General features: G+C 35.2%; 1 protein-coding gene across 2 annotated transcripts in view; it reads right to left on the bottom strand.

Annotated features, from left to right (window-relative positions):
• The window catches only part of RAB3C (RAB3C, member RAS oncogene family), a 260,871-nt gene that overhangs the window by 140,267 nt on the left and 101,634 nt on the right, over nucleotides 1–18,970 (bottom strand). For both annotated transcript variants that reach the window (XM_008059479.2, XM_008059478.2), the window contains exon 3: nucleotides 32–150. In XM_008059479.2, coding sequence (XP_008057670.1) covers nucleotides 32–150 — 119 coding nt within the window. The remainder of the gene's footprint in view (nucleotides 1–31; nucleotides 151–18,970) is intronic.

Below are 18,970 nucleotides of genomic sequence, written 5' to 3'. Positions count from 1 at the left end.
ATCAGTAATGGGAATATTTAATTTAACTTACCAATCTTGTACTGCATTGAAGGATTCTTCATTTGTAATGTCATACATTAAAATAAAGCCCATGGCCCCACGATAATAGGCTGTGGTAATAGTTCTGTATCTTTCCTGGCCCGCTGTGTCCTAAAAAACAAATGTGATAATCTCTCAGAAATCAGGCAATATATTTTGGGGGAGGTAATCAATAATTCCAAAAATAGTCATTTACAATAAAGCCTAAAGTGTACTTGCAACATATAGCTATCTATCTTATTTAGTCTTGTTACTCCTAATGATTTTAAAAATAATTTCAAATTTTTACTGATACATAACAGAAGCACATATTTTTAGAATACGTGTGATAATTTAATACATTCATACAATGTGTAAAGATCAAATCACTGTAATCAGGTTACCCATCACCTTGAATATTAGTCTTTTCTTTATGGTAGAAACATTCAAATTATTCTCTTCTAGCATTTTAAAACATACAATAGGTTATTGCAAACTAACATTATCCTGCCGATCTATCAGATGTTAGGTCTTATTTTATCACACTTATATTTGTACTTCAAAAGACCAAAACTAAAAATGTTTGTGTTCAAGAGGGAGTTAAACAAGAGCAATGGGTACAAAGCTTAAATAAATAGTAACAGAAAATTTTCCAAAACTTGAGCACAGTAAGTTCAGAGAACAGATTTGACCCAAATACTATTAGGATTACACGAAGAAGTTCATGTCATGTACCTCCCGCAGAGAGTAGCACACAAAAAGTGGTAAATAAATGGCAAGCACTGGTTGTTATGTCTGAAATGTGAGGAGACAAGGTTAATACACAGAGAAATAGCAGCTTCCAAGTACAGGGGTTCAATGACTGAAAAAGAGATGGCATATAACAATTAAATTTTGGAATTAGAAGAAGACACTTCCCCAAAATGGTCTCAACTCTTGTTCTTTCCTCAGGATCTGTGTTATCACTTATAATTCACATGCTTTTCAGTTTCCCCCTTTGCCAACTTCCCTGGAGGCAGGGGTCTGATTTCTCTTTCATAGAATGGGGTAAGTGCTTAGTATTTGGGGTAAAACTGTTATCTTCTTTTTGACTTCCGTCTGAATTCTCTTTCTCCCCTTGCCCTAGAGATGCCTCATTTGCATACAGAGTGTATCCAGCTCCCCCTAAGATCTACTTGGATGGAAAGCTAATGTGTTGAATGACCCAAGAACAGTTCCCTTTACATTCAAAATGTGATGAACATCTCATGGGGTCACTAACGGGCCAGACCCATGCTGGATATGCTGTTTTTCACACATAGGTATCCTTCTGCTTGGATGTTTATGCCTCACCGTGGACAATAGTGAGAAACTGGCTAGTTTATAACTCTCCTAATTTGTGTGGCATATCCTATCCTTTTTGGCTCCTGTATGTTCAAAGAAGGGTGATCAAAGTAGGTTGGCTTTTTCTCTTGGTAACATATTTTTCTGGCATTGATTGAATAACATTCTTACAGGTTGGGGACCACATGCCTCCTATTTTCTTTGCACTACAATATACAGCTTTCCCCTAATTTCTCAGTAGAGGAAAACAGACAATATATTCAGACACTGCTAAAAGGTGACCCAGACCTTTTCTGTCAAGCATGTTTTCAACAGACACTGAATAATGTTATGTTGGAAAACTGTGACTTCTTTCTTTCTTCTTCACATCTTCCAGTGATGGGGTCCCTCTTTCATAAGATGTTAAGCTTATTTTGACAGTAAAGAAACTTGTTCTATTGTTCCAAAATGCATCAATTTCATATTGTGGATGTATTTACTCTTTGACAGACAAGAAATCAAGGCCCTATTGTATTGTGATTGAAATTTTATAGGAAACTGCTAGAAACCACTGGGTTGGTAGCTATTATGTATCAAAATTAAAAAATAGAGAGGGGAAAACCAGTGTTCAAAGGAAAAAAAAACAGAAGCTTTCAGTTAGTACTTAAAGACACAGCAAGGGGCAAGATCTTCAACAATATTCTGATTTGAACCCAGAAGCACAATCTAATTGAAGATGCTTATCCCAAGAAATTGCACCAAGCAGAGAAAGTATCGTAAAAAATAAAAATAAAAAAATTTCCTCTTCAAATGCAAAATAAATAAATAAATAATAAAACTAAGCTAATAAACACACACCAAGTAGACTCTGTTTTGAATCTGAAAACAATTTAAAGATTACAAACTCATTAGCATTTTCTTCTGTTATATCAGGAAAAAAAGAAGTCAGAAAAACACTTAATTACATTTGACATTTACTAATGATGATAGAACGTTATGCTTGAAAGAAAAAAAATTATAATGTCAAGTGCCACCAATGTAATTATATGTGAACAGTCTCAGGTAACTGACTAAAATGGTACCTCTTCTCAATTTGCTCAGGAAATTTGCTCGAAACCCTGGCTTTAAGTTGTTCCTCTCCCCAGTTGACTCTAATAACTGAGTATACCTGCTGGTTTTCTATAAATGCAGGTTTCTGGTGATTGAAAAACACAACTGGAAATCTTGTATAGAGAAAATGAGGGATAAAAATGTGATTAAAAGAGAAAAATTTGATTCCATGAGTGATAGCTTTCATTTTAGTCTTTTTAAAAGAAAAATAATTTTGTTAGTTTAAATATTTTGATTTCCCAATCATGATTTTAGGAGAAGTTTTTGGCATTAATGGTAGGTTTGATAATCAAATACTTGAAGATCTGTCAAGAAAAAACCGTAAAATGGAAAACATTTACAGTTTGATAAGTATAGCTTAGAACATTTGCCATTTGAATTCTGATATTCTTGTCTTTGTTTTTGCCTTAAAATTTTTTTTCTTTCAGTATGTACTGAATTCTCAAACACATCTGGAGTCATACAGAAATAGTACAAACTTTTAAGATTGAGAAAACAGCTTTTATTTCTAAAGTATGGGTTATATTGTAATTTGTTTTTTTATTTTAGTGATTACTTCTCTCTGTATTGAATTAAAGGGAGAATGGCAGTAACCATTAGCAAAGAAATATAACTCAAATAATATCACTACAATCAAAATGCATTTATTGAATGTCTAGACAAAGAAAAATAGATTGAAGGACGACAATCCCGGAATATGACAAAACAGGAAATTTTTTAGGTGGAGAAACAAAATAAAACCACATTGGTGTCAAACTATCAGCAAAAGTAACTTAATTAAGCTACAGAACATAATATGTAATAACCCAAAAGGGGAAGTCAACAACAATAGCATTCAGGAACATTGTAATCCAAGATATAAGATGTACTTAATAGTGAGTTTCCAAATGGACTCAAAGATGTGACATGAAATAAACACTCAGTCATTAAGCATTTAAGTAAGTAGAGATCTTTTAACTGATACCTTGTTATTTTTTACCTGAAGGAATCATTTCAAATCATTGAAGGAAGATTAAGTTATGCTTAGTATAGTTTAATACTAACATTGATTCATTCAGTAGTCATTTAGCGAACACCTATTAGAAGTTAGGAGCTATGATAGGTATACACTAAATTTGTCTATTCTAGACATATTTATATATTTTTAAAACTTTAAGAGTATTTCATCAATCAGGATACCATATATCCTACATATCTAGAAGAAATTGAAGTTGTTAAAAAACTTTTACTAGGGAACCAGACAGTAAAGATAGGCTCAGTACCACTGAGCCTATCATCTCCATTACAATCAAATTTAATACTAACATTGATTCATTCAGTAGTCATTTAGCAATTTAATTGTAATGGAGATGATAGGCTCAGTGGTAAAGTCCTCCAATTCATAGTTACTGTTATAGGTTGTATTGTGTGACGAACTCACCCCAAAACCTGTGAATATGACCTTATTTGAAAACAGGATCTCTGCAGACGTGACCATAGTTACAGTAAGGACATAACAGATTAAGGTGGGCCCTAATCTTTATAAAAAAAAAAATCAGACACAGAACACACAGAGGAGACCATGCAAAGTCAGAGGCAGAGACTGGAGTGAAGCATCTATAAAACAAAGAATGCCAAGGATTGCTGGTAACCACAAGAATCTAGGAGAGAGGTATAGAACAAATTCTTCCCTAGGGCTTTCAGACAGGTCATGGCACTGCTGAGCCCTTAATGAAGGACTTCCAACTTCCAAAACTGACACAATACATTTCTTTTGTGTGCTAAACACCCAGCTTTTGCTACGTTGTTACAGCAACCCTAGAAAACTAGTACATTGATCTCGGCTTGCAGTGTTCATGATCAGGGTAAAAGTGACATAAATTTCAGAGTTATCCACACATCCCTATTGCTTTACAGAAGAAAAAAATAAAGAAAACAATTAAAGGTAGTCTATGGAGAAGTCTAAAGCAGTCTCACTGTGTGAAGTTAAGAAAGATGCTATACCAAAATGCACTACCATATTCCACTATGTAAAATTAATTCTTAAAAAAAAAAAATGGTTTGACATATCTTGTTACTTTAAAAACTAGATCTCTTTCTCTCTTCTAATACATACATGTCTTATTAGAAGGACAGAACAATGCTGTTTGATGAGATAAAGTTATACTTTGCTTCCAGTTATAATTTCATCCTCACATGATTAAGATAGTTACAGAAAAATTTAAAGATGTAATGTACACTGAGACACAGCTCCCCCAAACAACATAAACAACAAAATACTGATCATCATACATCACTTTGTTTCAGCGATGTTACTTGCCCCAAGTTGCATTTTAATTTCCGTAAATAAGCATAAAGCAGCAGTGAATCTAGTATTTTAAAAATAGTAAGCAAAATAGGAAGTTTAAATATTTTATGCTTTCTTGTTGCATATTTATTTTGAGAATGAAATAAGAACCTTTTTCCTTACTAATCCTCCATTAAAATAAAATTTACAAGCCACTTTCCCAACTGATCTTGTGCAAACAGTCAGTTCACTTTGAATTCATTTACGCACGTTTAGTTATACAAACATCTGTAAAACCAGCCCACATTTTAGAAGAGTACTAACAAACAGACAATTTAACTGTTCTCCCTACCTATTGTTCTTTATCCATTCTCTTCACACCAGTGGATTTTATTGATCAGATTTTTCTTGACATGATGTTTAGCTTTGAAATACCAAAAAGCTTCATTCTACAATGGCATCCACTTCTAAATAAAACCTAATAAAATAAGCCTGAGGCAGAAGGATAAAACTTGACCTATTATTTCATGGCAGTGTTACCATGGCAATTCATCTTTCCTGGAAGAGGGGAACAGCCATATATAGCTTTTTTATAGAGGGCCTTTGACTCCATTGTCAGTAATACTCTGACATATCTACTAATTGCATGTTCCTGTTCGGGAAATTTGGAGACACTTTTCAGTCAACATTATTCAAACACTCAGATGAAATATCTTCAAGACCTAAATAAAATTTATAACCAAAACTACGTAAAGACATCTTTACTTATTTTATTTAAGAGCTTTTTTCCTAAAAATGTTTAATACAAAGGCAGGGGTAGACATCATTGTTACTTTCTTTCTAATTAATTTTTTGGCATACTTCTTCCCAGTGGAATTTTGACTGTGCTCTTTTTTTTTTCTAAAACATGGGACTTAAATATGTAAACGCAGGCAGCTTAGAGCTTTTAGTCAAGGTTGAGGATTGTTTGTCTTCACATCGCACAATAGGAAATGCTTGCATCAGATCAAATGTGAAATGTTTTAAAGGGTAATAGGTTTTTGAGTAGGACTTTTATTGTTACCCTAAAATTGGCTACTAAGACTCAATCCAGACTCCTTATAAAGGGAGGAGAACTTTCACTCACACAAGCCATGCACCAGTTGGTTGAATAATGTCTGTTTAAACAATGGAATTGTTGAACTGCTTTAGTACAGAAGTATTTGATACATGGAGAGAGATAGCATGGCTGAGGAGGGAGAGGGAGTGGAGTAGCCTGATTTCCTTCAGGTTAGCATGGCTAGGGTATGTGAGTTTTTCATGGATCAATAAATCCCACAGCAGGTAGCTGCACTTGAGACATTTTGCCATTAATCTGCCTCCAAGAGAGAGGAGTGGGAAGCTATGTCGTATATTAATAGGGGCAGGAGGGAGCTGCAGGGATGTTAAAAGGGAAGGAATCTGAGCAATTCTCCCACATCATGGCACTGTGCAGAGGGAGAGTCCTGCAGTGCTCCCTAAAGATCCTACATAAGGAAACCAGCATTTGCGTGTCTGTCACATAGAGGATGTGGGTGGCAGGATAGCCTCACTGAAGAAGCCAAGACAGAATTATGATTACATGTCAGTTAAGTAGAGTCACCCGCGCTCTCTCTCTCTCAGAAATGTCTCCATTCTAATACTGAAAGAGAAAGAACAAGGAAAAGAAGGACAGAAAGTGTGGAGCAAACTCCTCTTCTTATTACTCTACCATCTCCTGGGAATATAGCTCAAGAAGAACATTAGTGCTAAATTGGATAAGACAAGGGCATTTTAAACTAGGCTCAACAGTATCGAGCTTTTGGGTTCGATAATGGACTGTATTTTTGGAGGATACATTTATTTTAGTGAATACATTCCTGTATTCCAAAACCATATTTTTACCACTGTTACACATAGATATCTCAAATTTGACTAATGCGAAAAACCAAAGTCAATGTAATTCTTCAAAACTTATTATGTCACCGGCATTTAAAGTCTTCAATCAAAACATGTAAACCCATAGTTTACGTTGGGGTTCACTCTTGGTGTTGTACATCCTATGTGTATGGACACATTTGTAATGACATGGATCCATTGTTATAGTATTACACAGAGTAGTTTCACTGCCCTGAAAATCATCTGTGCCCTCCCTGAGCTTTTTGTAAATAAGATAAAAATAACTGGAAATCTATGGGATTTGTTCAAGTAGCAGTTTGAGAATGGGCACAGGCAGTTGGGCAGAGACTGATCGAAAATAGGGTTTAGATAAAAGTAATTTCAAAGTACACAAATAGGTTTAGACTTTTCACCACACTAGCAATGACATATTACAACAACATCAAGAATGGACACTTAAACAGAGCATTCCACAATTTAAAGCACATTTCACATATGCGATTTCATTGATTTATTCTGAGCTAGTCGACCCTTTTATAGGTGATAAAACAGAAAAACAAGGTTAGGTGCCAATTCTGCGTCACAGCACTGGGAAGTGACATGGGTCATTCCCTCTGTCACCCAAAGTCTAGTCCCCCTTCCCAGTCTTAGACTGAATATTAAGAAATTTGGGTTATATATTTATTCACTCTGACTCTACATTTGATGTTGCCCTTTGGCTATTCAGCATTTATTTGTTCCATGCTTGTGCTCTAGATCTTTGTCAGCTTCACTGCTCAAACTCCACTCATTCTTTAACCAATGGCAGCTATGTCCAGTCCTACTCTACCAAAATTGTTCATGCTAAAGTAATCAATATCTTCCTCATTGTCATATCCAGAGGTTTAATTTCCGTTGCTCATCCTGGGTTGTCCTTTCTAAAACATGCGGTATAGATGATAACCCCTTATTTCTTTAAATTCGCTTTCACTCTTCAAGCTACGATGCTTTCCTGATTATTTAGCCTCTTTAAATTTTCTTCTTCAATTACAATGGCAAACTCCTCGGTCTCCTTATCTCCTGAAGATGTTGCACAAACTTCTGATCTTCATCCTTTTGTACTATGCTACAAGGTACTAAACTATCTTCATAGTTGCAAATGTAATCTATAAATAGCTCCACCTTACTAGGAAATGTTGGCCACATTCCTGTATTCCAGAACCATATTTTCATCACTGTTACACATAGATATCTCAAATTTAACCAATGCAAAAAACTAAAGTCAATGTAATTCTTTAAAACTTATTATGTCACCAGCATTTGAAATCTTTAAATACAAACATCAAGACACAAATTTTACCAAGCTGAAAATCTTCTAGTCATCCGGTACTCTTCTTCCTCAACTTTCATTGACTTCCTTTCCATATTTTTAAAGATTTATAGTTAGACCAAAAATCATTTTTCTTACACTTAGGTGAAGGCCAAAGAAAAAAAAATCACCAAAGATTTTTCTTTATTGCAATATTTGTATTCTCATTACCAATCACAGCTTTCTTTACCATCTATGACAAAATGCCTTTAGCTGGGATTCAGGACTAGTATTTTCAGGAAGAACAAAAAGATACATAAGGAACTCAATCTGTGAAATTAAACACATTATTGTAAAAAATAAGACAAAAGTATAACTTAACAGATCATATAATATTAGAAGTGAAAAAAACCTGGGTTCTGAGCCAGGCATGATGGTTCACACCTGTAATCCCAGCACTTTGGGAGGTGGAGGCGAGAGGATTGCCTGAGCTCAGGAGTTTGAGACCAGCCTGGGCAAGACAATAAATTGGCAAGACAATAAATTTTTTTAAAAGGTTAGCCAAGTATGGTAACCTATGCCTGTAGTCCTAGCTACTCAAGAGGCTGAGGCTGAAGAATTGCCTGAGTTTAGCAGGTTTGAGGCTGTGGTGACTGTGAGCGTGCCAGTCTGGGTGACAGAGCGAGACTCCAATTTAAAAACAAACAAACAGCCGGGCTCGGTGGCTCAACCTGTAATCCCGCGCCTTTGGGAGGCTGAGGTGAGTGGATTGCCTGAGCCCGTGGGTTCGAGACCCACCTGGGCAGCGAGACCTCATCTCTACAATAAATAAAAAAATCAGCCGGGCATGGTAGCGTGCGCCTGTAATTCCGGCTACTCGGAAGGCTGAGGTGGAAGGATCGTCGGAGCTCAGCAGGTCGAGGCTGCTGTGGCTGGGAGCAGCCACTGCACTCCAGTCTGGGCGACAGAGTGAGACTCCAACTCAAAAAAAAATAAAAATAAAAATAAATAAAAAACAAACCAACAAACAAATAACCCACCTGAATTCTGATTAAATCTCAGGCCCTTGTCAGCTATGTAAACTTGGTTATCTCACTGGCTTCTCTAGGCTTTGATTTTCACACTTATTTTTTAAAAATACATTTTCTAGGTTTCTTTCAGGTCTGAATTAACAGAATGTCTTAAAATACATTTATCTTTATCATAGTATTTTTGGTATAATGCATCAGACTCTTTTTACCTGTGAAATTAATCCACTAATATTTATTGCAATAACCACTATATTTGCTTGTCTGTTTACTATCTCATTGTGTGATATTTGGTCTGATTTTTCTGTTTCTGTTGATTCATATCCTGCTTTCTCTACAGTACTTCTAATTTTGTTTCCAATTTCATCCTTCTTTTTATTAGTTGGGAAATTATGACTGAAATATAAAGTGATGTCAAAATGTTGAAATTTGTATTTAAAATAAACATTTAATTAATATCTTTAACTTCATTTTCCAAAGTTCAAATACTTAAATTAATTTTTAGTCATCCATTCCCATCTTAAATAATAATGTTGTGCAATGCTCCATATCTTAATACTACCTTAACTTTTTACCCCTAAGTTAGACATTATTACTTCTTACACAGACATTATTTATTTATCCACATGTTTTCCTGATCACAATTTCTTGTTTCATTTCAAACTATCCTTTCATGTTTTTGAAGTACATTCTTCAGAAATTCCACTGGTGAAGTTCTGCTGGTAATAAGCATTCTCCTTTAGTATGTCTAAATATATTTTCACTTAACTTTTATTTATAAATAATATTTAGTTGGGTATACAATTATAGTATATTCTATCTTCACTTTCTAGCATTATCTCTTTGTTTTCAGACTTCAGTTGCTAACATCGAAGAGTCTGCTGTCAATCTAATTATTGTTTCATTTTAATAACTATATTTTCTTTGAAACAACTCAGGACAGTCCCTTCATCTTTGGTGTTCTGTATTTTCACTGTGATGTGGTCACATTTAGAATCTCTTTAAATATGCTGCTTGGGGATCATTGTTCTTCCCAGTTTTGAGAATTACTATCTTTTAACAATTCTAGAAAAGTTGTCAGTTAACCTTTCAAGCTACCTTTATGTGACTCTTTTTGTTTATTTTGAAATTACAGTTATGTGTAAGTAGACAGTGTGACCACATTCTGGTTTTCCTAAGAATGTCCTGGTTTATATCTGTGGCTGATGAATGAATACTTAATGAATTATTATTTCAAAAGTCCTAGAGGAACTTATTCAAATTAGTTAATGTTTGAATACAGGTGTGGGTCTACAAAACACTTGCATAATTTCTGACACAGTTTATAGATGCTTATCATATTATCACTGTCAATTCTAAAGTGTTAAAGAAGATCAGCTGAGTCACACAACTCGAATGTGTTAGTTTTAAAATAAAAACAGAACTGGGTATAAAATATAAGGTAGTGGCATGAGTTTGCCTCTAGTATAGAATGTTTCTGTGTCCCTCATGTAGGTATCTGAGTCATAGAAGTGATCTGTTTGATTAACATAGTGCTTAAAAGTTCTTAAGCTAACATTTTAAAATGTGAATATTTTTATATAAAAACCCAGATCTCCAAGCTGATTTTCAAAAAAGTAGGAAATGGTAAAAATGGTGCCTACATTGCTGTGTGGCCACAGAGAACTACAGCTGATAGTAGCCACTGCTTTTATACTCTCATCTGTCTTCTGTCCTTTATACTGTTGAATGCCCTCTGAGGTATTGAAGTTTAAGATGACCCCACCACCTCTATCCCCAATCATACTACCATTTACCCCCTTTTCAAACCCATTCTATGTTTTCCTATTGACCAGGGACTAAAGTTCAAATTCCTTGGGCTCTTTTTCATTTGGTCCCTATCCAATTTTTATGAATTTACATTCATATTCATTATATATATTTACTCTTTTTTGGGATCTCTTAATGTCAGAATTTGATCATGTTTCCCAACCTGTCCCTATGTTTTCTGATCTCTGTGTCTTCTTCATGTGAGTACACTCCTCTACACATGCATCCTCTTTGGCCTTGTGTTTTCATGTTAAACAATCCATGTATATCTTCAACAATCTGTCAGATGGCTACTGTTTTTATTATTCTGGATCATTTTAACCAAGAATAAAACTAGTTCTTAGCCCAATCAAGTTAGCACATAGGTGAAACTTAATGTTTGGGGTTCAAAATTTATTATTATGAAGCAAAAAAGTCAGGTTGTTTTAACTAATCAATATTCTGTCTGAGTTAACTTCTTACTAAAAACCAGCCGATATGGGTCCAGAGAAAAATGCAAAATAAGCATCTATGAGATGCAGTTTTTAAATCAAGAAATTTGTATTTCCCATAAACTGGCAAAATGAAGCACATAAAGCAATCTGAGAGCCTGGTTATGTGTAAGTGTTTATAATATGATATAAGTGAAATGCTAGAGAAATCAGAGTAGAGATAAATCAATGTGAGCTGAAATAAGTTCCAGGAAGGGTAAGGTTGGTTCAGGTTCCTAGTGATGGGTAAATTTTGATGGCTGAGGGATGCTGGTTCCACTCCACAATCAGCATGATGGGAAGGATCATGAAAACGAGTCAGAGTGAAAAGACTGACACCAATGTTCATAATTTGTGCATTTATTTAGTGCTTTTCCTTTGTAAGACCAAAACAATATTTAAGTGTTTCATAGGCTACTTTTTGGCATCTGAAAATTCACCAGGTACTCTGTATGGGCTGTATGTTCACACTCTCCCTCACTTTTAAACTATAGTATCAGAGAGGAAGATCTTGTGTATGGGGGGTACTGAGAACAAATTCCTGTGTGTTCTAGAACAGGATCCATAAACTGTAATGGAAGAGAGAAAATGTCATCTAGGATGTGATACCAGCTATATGACCTGGGGTAAGTAATTAAACCCCCTCTTAGTTTTCACTTTCTAGCTAAAATATTATATTATCTAATTTCTCAAAGTTGTTGTGAGAATTAAATAGCATATATAAGGGCTTCTTACACATGTTAGGTGCTCAATAAATGAGGCTTCTTTTTTTTTTTCTTTTCTTTTTTCAATAGCAGCAATGTGTGGCAGAAAGATCAAGATTTTAATTTAGAACACCTAGGTTCTTACCCTGACTCAAACACTCACATGTTGGGTGGCTTTAGAAATACCATCCAACCTCTCTGAACATACATTTCCTAATTTCCCAAGTGAAATCAATACCCAATACTGAGTTGAATTGCAAGCCACAAATAAGAACATTTATTTGTAAACTATAAAATGCTATAGGTAGTTTCATTATTAGTGATTGTGTTAAAAAGAGTAGAAAATTGAAGCTAGCCTATAAGATCCCAGTAGAAACTGTTAAGACAGAACTGGATTGTTCAGTGGAACATTGCTTCTTGTCCATTCTACTCCCAGGGGAGAGAAGAAAACAAAGATATTGTCCTTCAGGATCAGCCAGAATCCACATGCTTTCATTTTCTCTCTTCAGGTCCCTTTACATAAAAAGAGAACAGAATTCAAAGATGAAATACACAATTATATTCTTATCATGACTATCACTTGATTAAGCTTACTGATTTCTTTAAGATTTTCCACACATTCTTATTTTTATGATTGCTTCGACCCTCACTGAAACAAAGGGCCTAATGAATTACAAGGGTGTTTTAAGAGTAAAGCAGTGATTCCCACATTTCATACTACTTTGGTCGATAGGGATCATTTAAAAATAAGTATTATATCTGATGATGAGGAAGTTTCTAAAATAGATAGAGAGAAAAAAGGAAATGAAAATAAAGAAATCAGGTGCTAGAGAAACAGAAGCCACTGCAGCATCTCATGTGCTCCAGAGAAGTGGGGGGAGAGAGTGGAGGGAGAGAGAGAAAGAGAGAGAGAATGAGAACACAGCTGGCTGTGTGACAGAAGTGCAAAAGAGAATAAATTGATTGGCCTGGGAAGAGCACTGGAAAGCCAAGAAGAAGAGCTATCAGAGAAAGTGTCTACTTTGAAAGGGCTCCCTGACTTGATCTGAAATAATACTACTATTAATGATGACATACATTTCTCTTTATAAGTGGGTCCAATCGATTTACTTATTTCTTTTAAAATAATCTATCATCTTAAATAATTCTAAAAATCTAGTGAGATGATATTATAGCTGAAAGGAGTATCTAAATATCAAAGGCAATTTTCATTTGTTCAGTACTGTCTCACAAGTGGTTAAGTCTGTAAAAAACATTAAGCCCATTTGCCTGATATTCAGGAAAAAGAGACACTCAGACAGAGGCCTCAGACAGCCTGGGGCACTTTCATGTATGACTTTAGTGACCTGTATAAGATTATATAATATCAAACTTTGCAAGACACAGTGCTATCTATCCATGGCCTCCTAAGATCAATGGTAAAAGCAAATAAGCCTTCAAGATCACAACAGCTAATTAGATGACAAATCCTAAGTCTTTGTCGACATTTTTTGGTTATGTTGAAACAATCTAGAGATGGCTTCAATTGCTGTTTAAGCAATTCTCTTTTCTGTTTCGTTCTGATTAAAACCAACGCACAGCTGAGACTGGTGCTCAGCTCTGTAATTGGAGGGACTGAAATCAGAGGCGGGGTCAGAGGCTAACTACAAAGACTACTAAAGGGTTGACAGATGCAGCCATGGAGAACAATTCAAGAAGGCTTCACTAAACTTCAGAAGACTGAAGAGTAACTTCTTACCAACTTTGAGGATATAAAAGTCTTTCTGACAAAGAAGGATTAGGGAAGGAGAGGGGAAGCTCTGTGGAGGGGGGTGCTACCCCTCTGAGAGGTTGAAGGGCCAGAGTGAGGTGGGAAGAGTGAACCCCATGGGCACTCAGGGTTTTTTTAACACAGTTATTGTGGGTGCTGCTTTTGAAAGGGATAAAACTTGGTCATAATGCCCCCCTCAAAAAAATATGTAAGACAAAGGCCACACTCATATTAAAACTTGACACAATCTAAATCTAGAATAACATCTACAGAATGTATTCAATATGAATTCTATTTAGGGGTTAAATTCTCACTAAGTCAGAAAAAAACAAACTTCCAGGGGTCATTACAAATAAATCAACCACATTATTTCAAGATCAACAGAAATAAGGGTAAAAAGTCACAAATAGAAAGTGCCTGTATTGACTTTTTTGTGAAAAAGAAAGCAGACAGGCAAATATATGCTGTATATTAATAGCTAGTGCTAAGAATATTATTATATGAGTATAATACAAGTAGCTAGTGCTAAGAAAATTATTGTTGAAGGGGACATAAAAACCACGTATAAAGCAAAATTTAGTTCTTTACCTTTCATAGTAAAAAGTTACAAAAATTACTGCATTAAAAACTGACCAAATAGATCTAAATCATTTGCCAAATAATCTGGCAGCTCATAAAAGCATTTTTCCCACATTTGAAATTCACTGAAAACATGGCTATAGGCATGAGAAGCCTGACAGGATGTTCATATTCTGGTTATAATTCACATTTCTATTTTCAATGCAAAAAGTTCTTTTAGGGCTTGTGTGCCAGACAAATGTATTTTTCTTACCCTGTGAACAGATTCTACAGCTTGAATCGCTTGGTAGCAAAGTCAGGCAGCAGATGCATTGGCATCTACTGATCCTTCTCCTACAGGAAAGACAAAAACTTCTCCAGCTGGGCACCACTCTGGCTGGATTATGCCAGGCCTGGTGATCATGCTGTGCTAATAAGGTCAAGGTCTGATCCCTGTGTGTTCTTCCCTCTGCTTCAAGCAGCACAAATACATGCTCATCCTGGTGAGTTATTTCACAAATGTGAAAGGAGGCAGATGGGCAAGGGTATAAGGCTGGATTGGTCTTGACTTATCCTTCACAGAATGATGAAGGAATGATTCTTGGTACCCAAATACTGTTGCAAGATACTGAGACAATGACCAAGTGGGGCAGGGTTTCTCCCCTTTTGAAGCCAAGCAGTGCATTCCCATGTAGCTCAGAGTTGGCTTGGAGGGGCAAAAAGAGAGAGAGCTCTACCCTCCCCCACTTTCAGGAAAGCTTTAGGAGACCTACTCCTTCTAGTTGGTTTATTTATAGATTACATTTGGCAATTTACCATAGTGCCACACTCAGAAGTTCTCCCCTAGTGGATTTGGCACTCGAGTCTTGGAATTTGCATTTTCTCTAAGCACCCTGGGTCATTCCTATGCTGGCAATCTGACCAGTACTGGATAGCTGTTACAAGCAAGGATTCTAGGATTAGATGACTCGTGGTCACATTCTGGCTGCCCTGTGTACTAGCTGTGTGACCTCGAACAAATCAGTTGCCCCAGTTTCCTCAATGGTAAAATGAGTTTTTTTTGTTTGTTTGTTTTGTTTTTAAACCTAAGCTTGTTATGAAATTAAGTGAGCTAACACAGGTAACTTGGTTAGCATAGGACTTCAGCCATAGGAAGCAAGCAATATATGTCAGCTGTTGTAACTCCCAGCTGCTCTTTTGTTATTTTAAAGTTTCTTTTTCCTCTGCAATAGTTTATACATCAGTATATTGCATGTTTATGACTTGAGTTTTAAAAAAATCTCTACAGCACTATCAAAATATTATTGGTGTGATATCTAATTTTTGGATGTCTTTTTAACAAAGATTTGACTACTAATCACTGTTAATCACTTTTATTTGAATAAAATGGTGAGTATTTTACAAGAAGTAAAGCTGCTTTACAAGTTGGCATTCTTTGCTAAAATATCATCTTTTTTTTCACAAATAGAAATAAGATTATGGTTACAGTCTTCCAATTTGCTTAAAGTTGACAGGCAAAAAAACCCAAAAAACAAAAGAACTATGAGCTTTAAAACATCTTTTGGCGAGGACCCACCTCAGTATGAAATGTCCAAAGCAATTAAACAGGAAATAGAGATAAGCAAATAAAAATTGGAAACACCCATGAAAAGAAAAGCAGACAAATAATGACTAAAATGTTGCCTGGGATCTTTTCCAAGCTAGCTTTTGCAAAGGGCTGAAAACCGTTTATCTCCATGATAAAAATGATTGTGAATGTATAGATTTTGACTGAAAATATAGAGGCACTTACTAATAAAAAATGGGTGGCCTCATGAATTGGTGAGTACTCTATTACTGGAGATATTTGAACATAGTATTAAGGATGAGCAATGCTAAGGATGTTGTAGAAAAGAGTTATTCATTCTGTAAATGGTTAGACTATACAAGCACAAAGTTCCAAGAGACAAGCTATAGATAGTATCAAAGTTGCAAAAACAGGATATTGGAAGGTCAATGTTATTGATAATGACAAATAAGTAGAAAAGTTACTACATTTCTGTGGAAAGGTAAGAAACTCAAATGCTAGAGATGTTTTATTTAACTCAAGGCGGAAACTTCTAAGCAGAAAAATTCTGAAACAAAAAAATGTATAATGAGATATATTCTCATTCTATTACAAATCTACTTTTTCTTTCAACAACTCTATTACAGGTTTTCTGCTTTTCTTATTCTATAAGATTTAAGAATCCATGAGGGAGATTAGCCATTTATTTTTTATTTTTAAATTTTTTATTTTAAAGATGTGGAGTACAATTCAGGATTAGGTAATCAAATGTTCATCATGCAGGTATCCTTGTTGATGAGGTGTGGCCCCCACCTCCCCTGGCAGTTCCCCCCTTCTGCCAATCATTTCTTACAGTATTACGATAGTTGTTCAAGGTTCACTTATGAGTGAGAATATGTGATACTCGGTTTTTTGTTTCTGTGATAGATCACCCAGTATTATAGACTCTAAGTCCATCCAAGTTGCCGTGAAGTTCATAATTTTGTCCTTACTAACCATTTATTTTTAAGTAAAGATAGACATTTGGAATGGCAGTTGAAAAAGATGCTTATCCAGAGGTGCTCAGACTCTCTGATTTCCAACACTATTGTCCTACAACTTGCATCTAGAACTGATTGATCTCAATTTTCAATTAGTGGGATAGTAAAGCGTACCATTCAAGATAGCCACCAGAAGCTACTCCTAAACAAGAACGGTTGCTGTAGTTGGTATCAGCTTTACACTTACTCCTGGATCACTCAGTGGATATTGGCACTAGACTTTTTTATTTGTGTTTTTAAAATTTTGCCTCAAGTATCTCCCAAAACATCAGATAAATATCATGAAGGTCATAAAATCACAATTTTATATTGGCAGTACCAGTGTCTCCTGAGATTAAATGAACTGCAAAGCTACTAGGAGCAATGTGAAGTCAGAGGAGGTGGATTTGGCAACACAGGATAAAATGCAGCCTAATCTCCCCATCATAGGAAGATGGATACTTCAGGCATAAGCACATTAATGTGTAAAATGTAATTTGCTCCATTTCCAGAAACAAGTTAAATTAGGTTAGGAACCAGAGGGCTCCTTTCCAGAGAGAGAGAAAGAGAGGAAGAGAGAAAAAGAGTGCAAGCTGGGAGAAGGGAACAAAAGTTTCCGGAAAAGTCATTTTATCCAGAGAGTCCTCCCAATGAAAAATAAAAAAAATTGGGCATCAACTACTTCTATTCCATAAGCCTAATTGCTAGAGACTTATACTTTCCCCCCAAAGAAAATTTCTCTTTAACCTTATTAATCTTCTCTGAAATACATGTTTATCTTGGATTTTGAATTCAAGTACCTCTTATCGCCTTGCCAAATAAATAAAAATTCCAGATGTCACAATGCAACATTTGTCATCAAAAAATTTTAAGAGTACATAAAAGAAAGACAATTCTTTGTAGATTTTTCAGTTCCATCTTAAAGCAATATTGAAAAACTTCTGGTTATTAAGACAGGAAAATTTAGTTTGCATTTGAACTGAGCACTTCTCTCCAATTACTGCAATAAAATTCATTTGTGAGAAACTGTTTTCTTCCTGAAAGTAAAGATTATTTTGCCTACTTATAAAATAAGAACTTAAAAATATACCCTTGAGGTGTATAGTTAGTCTATTAATTGTTTATTCTAATAGTACTTTGAGAGCAGAGATTCTCTGAAGATCATCTTTCTAACTTAATTTAATGTAACATATAAAATGTAATGTCATAAATAACTAGATGGTTATAAAACACTATCAAAGATCCAGGAAAAAAGTAAAGGATCATAGTAATTGTTAAAAATGATAAAGTATTATATTTTCTGCTTCAGTGAAACTGGCTCTGAACATAATGTACTGTCACTCATCTGAACCTACCATCCATGAAATGAACTAAAAGGAAATTTGTATAGTTGGTTACTTGCTTGAAGCTCTCTCTGATTTGGTAACTTGAGTTTATTATTACTGGCAAGCACAGCATTGTCCAACAAATTACCCTTAGTGGTGGTTAGCAATGGGATCACCACCCCTAACTCAAACGAGCTAAATATCCGACCAGAAAGTGAATGAAAGTTACAATGATGTACAAAGAGAAAAAGTTAGCATCCTTTTAGACCTCTGAAAATATGGCAGCTAAAATAACTCAGATAAAAGAGCCATTTTACCTTCTCATAACATATTCTGATGACTTTTTTATGACTGTGCTGGAATGGAATATAATCTCAGCACCAGAAACATTCAGCACAGATCATTTGTATAGCATTGTTTTTCTGTGTCTTTACTAAATGATTCTCAGTGCTTCCAAGAATTCTGTGTTTGAGATTATATTTTAACTATTTGGATTAAGTTTCACCTCACTAAACAAGTAGATTTTTTTTCCTTCCTTTTTTGGAAATAGAGCTATCTGTGCAGTTTATTCTATCCGAGTCCTTAATTTGCAGGCCTAGCTGCTTTCTCTTATCTGAGTACACCAGCAGGCAAACTTAAGCATTATGGACCACAAATTACATGCAAATACCAAGCAGTATGCAGTTAACAAAGGAGATTTCATGGCTCTGCAGTTTTCACAATTACATTAAAACTAGGAATGCTTCTGTTTAAACACCAAAATGTGTTTTTATAAAGAAATTGATTTCAGGATTTGTCATTAGAAAGTAAATAAACAAGGGTTAAAATGGCATTTACTGTGATGAAACAGTGACTTAAAATAAGTAATCCAGCAGACACAG

The sequence above is a fragment of the Carlito syrichta genome, unplaced genomic scaffold (assembly GCF_000164805.1).
Source record: "Carlito syrichta isolate Samal-C Ts95f unplaced genomic scaffold, Tarsius_syrichta-2.0.1 Scaffold304160, whole genome shotgun sequence".
Classification (NCBI taxonomy): domain Eukaryota; kingdom Metazoa; phylum Chordata; class Mammalia; order Primates; family Tarsiidae; genus Carlito; species Carlito syrichta.
This window is presented reverse-complemented; position numbering and strand designations above follow the sequence as displayed.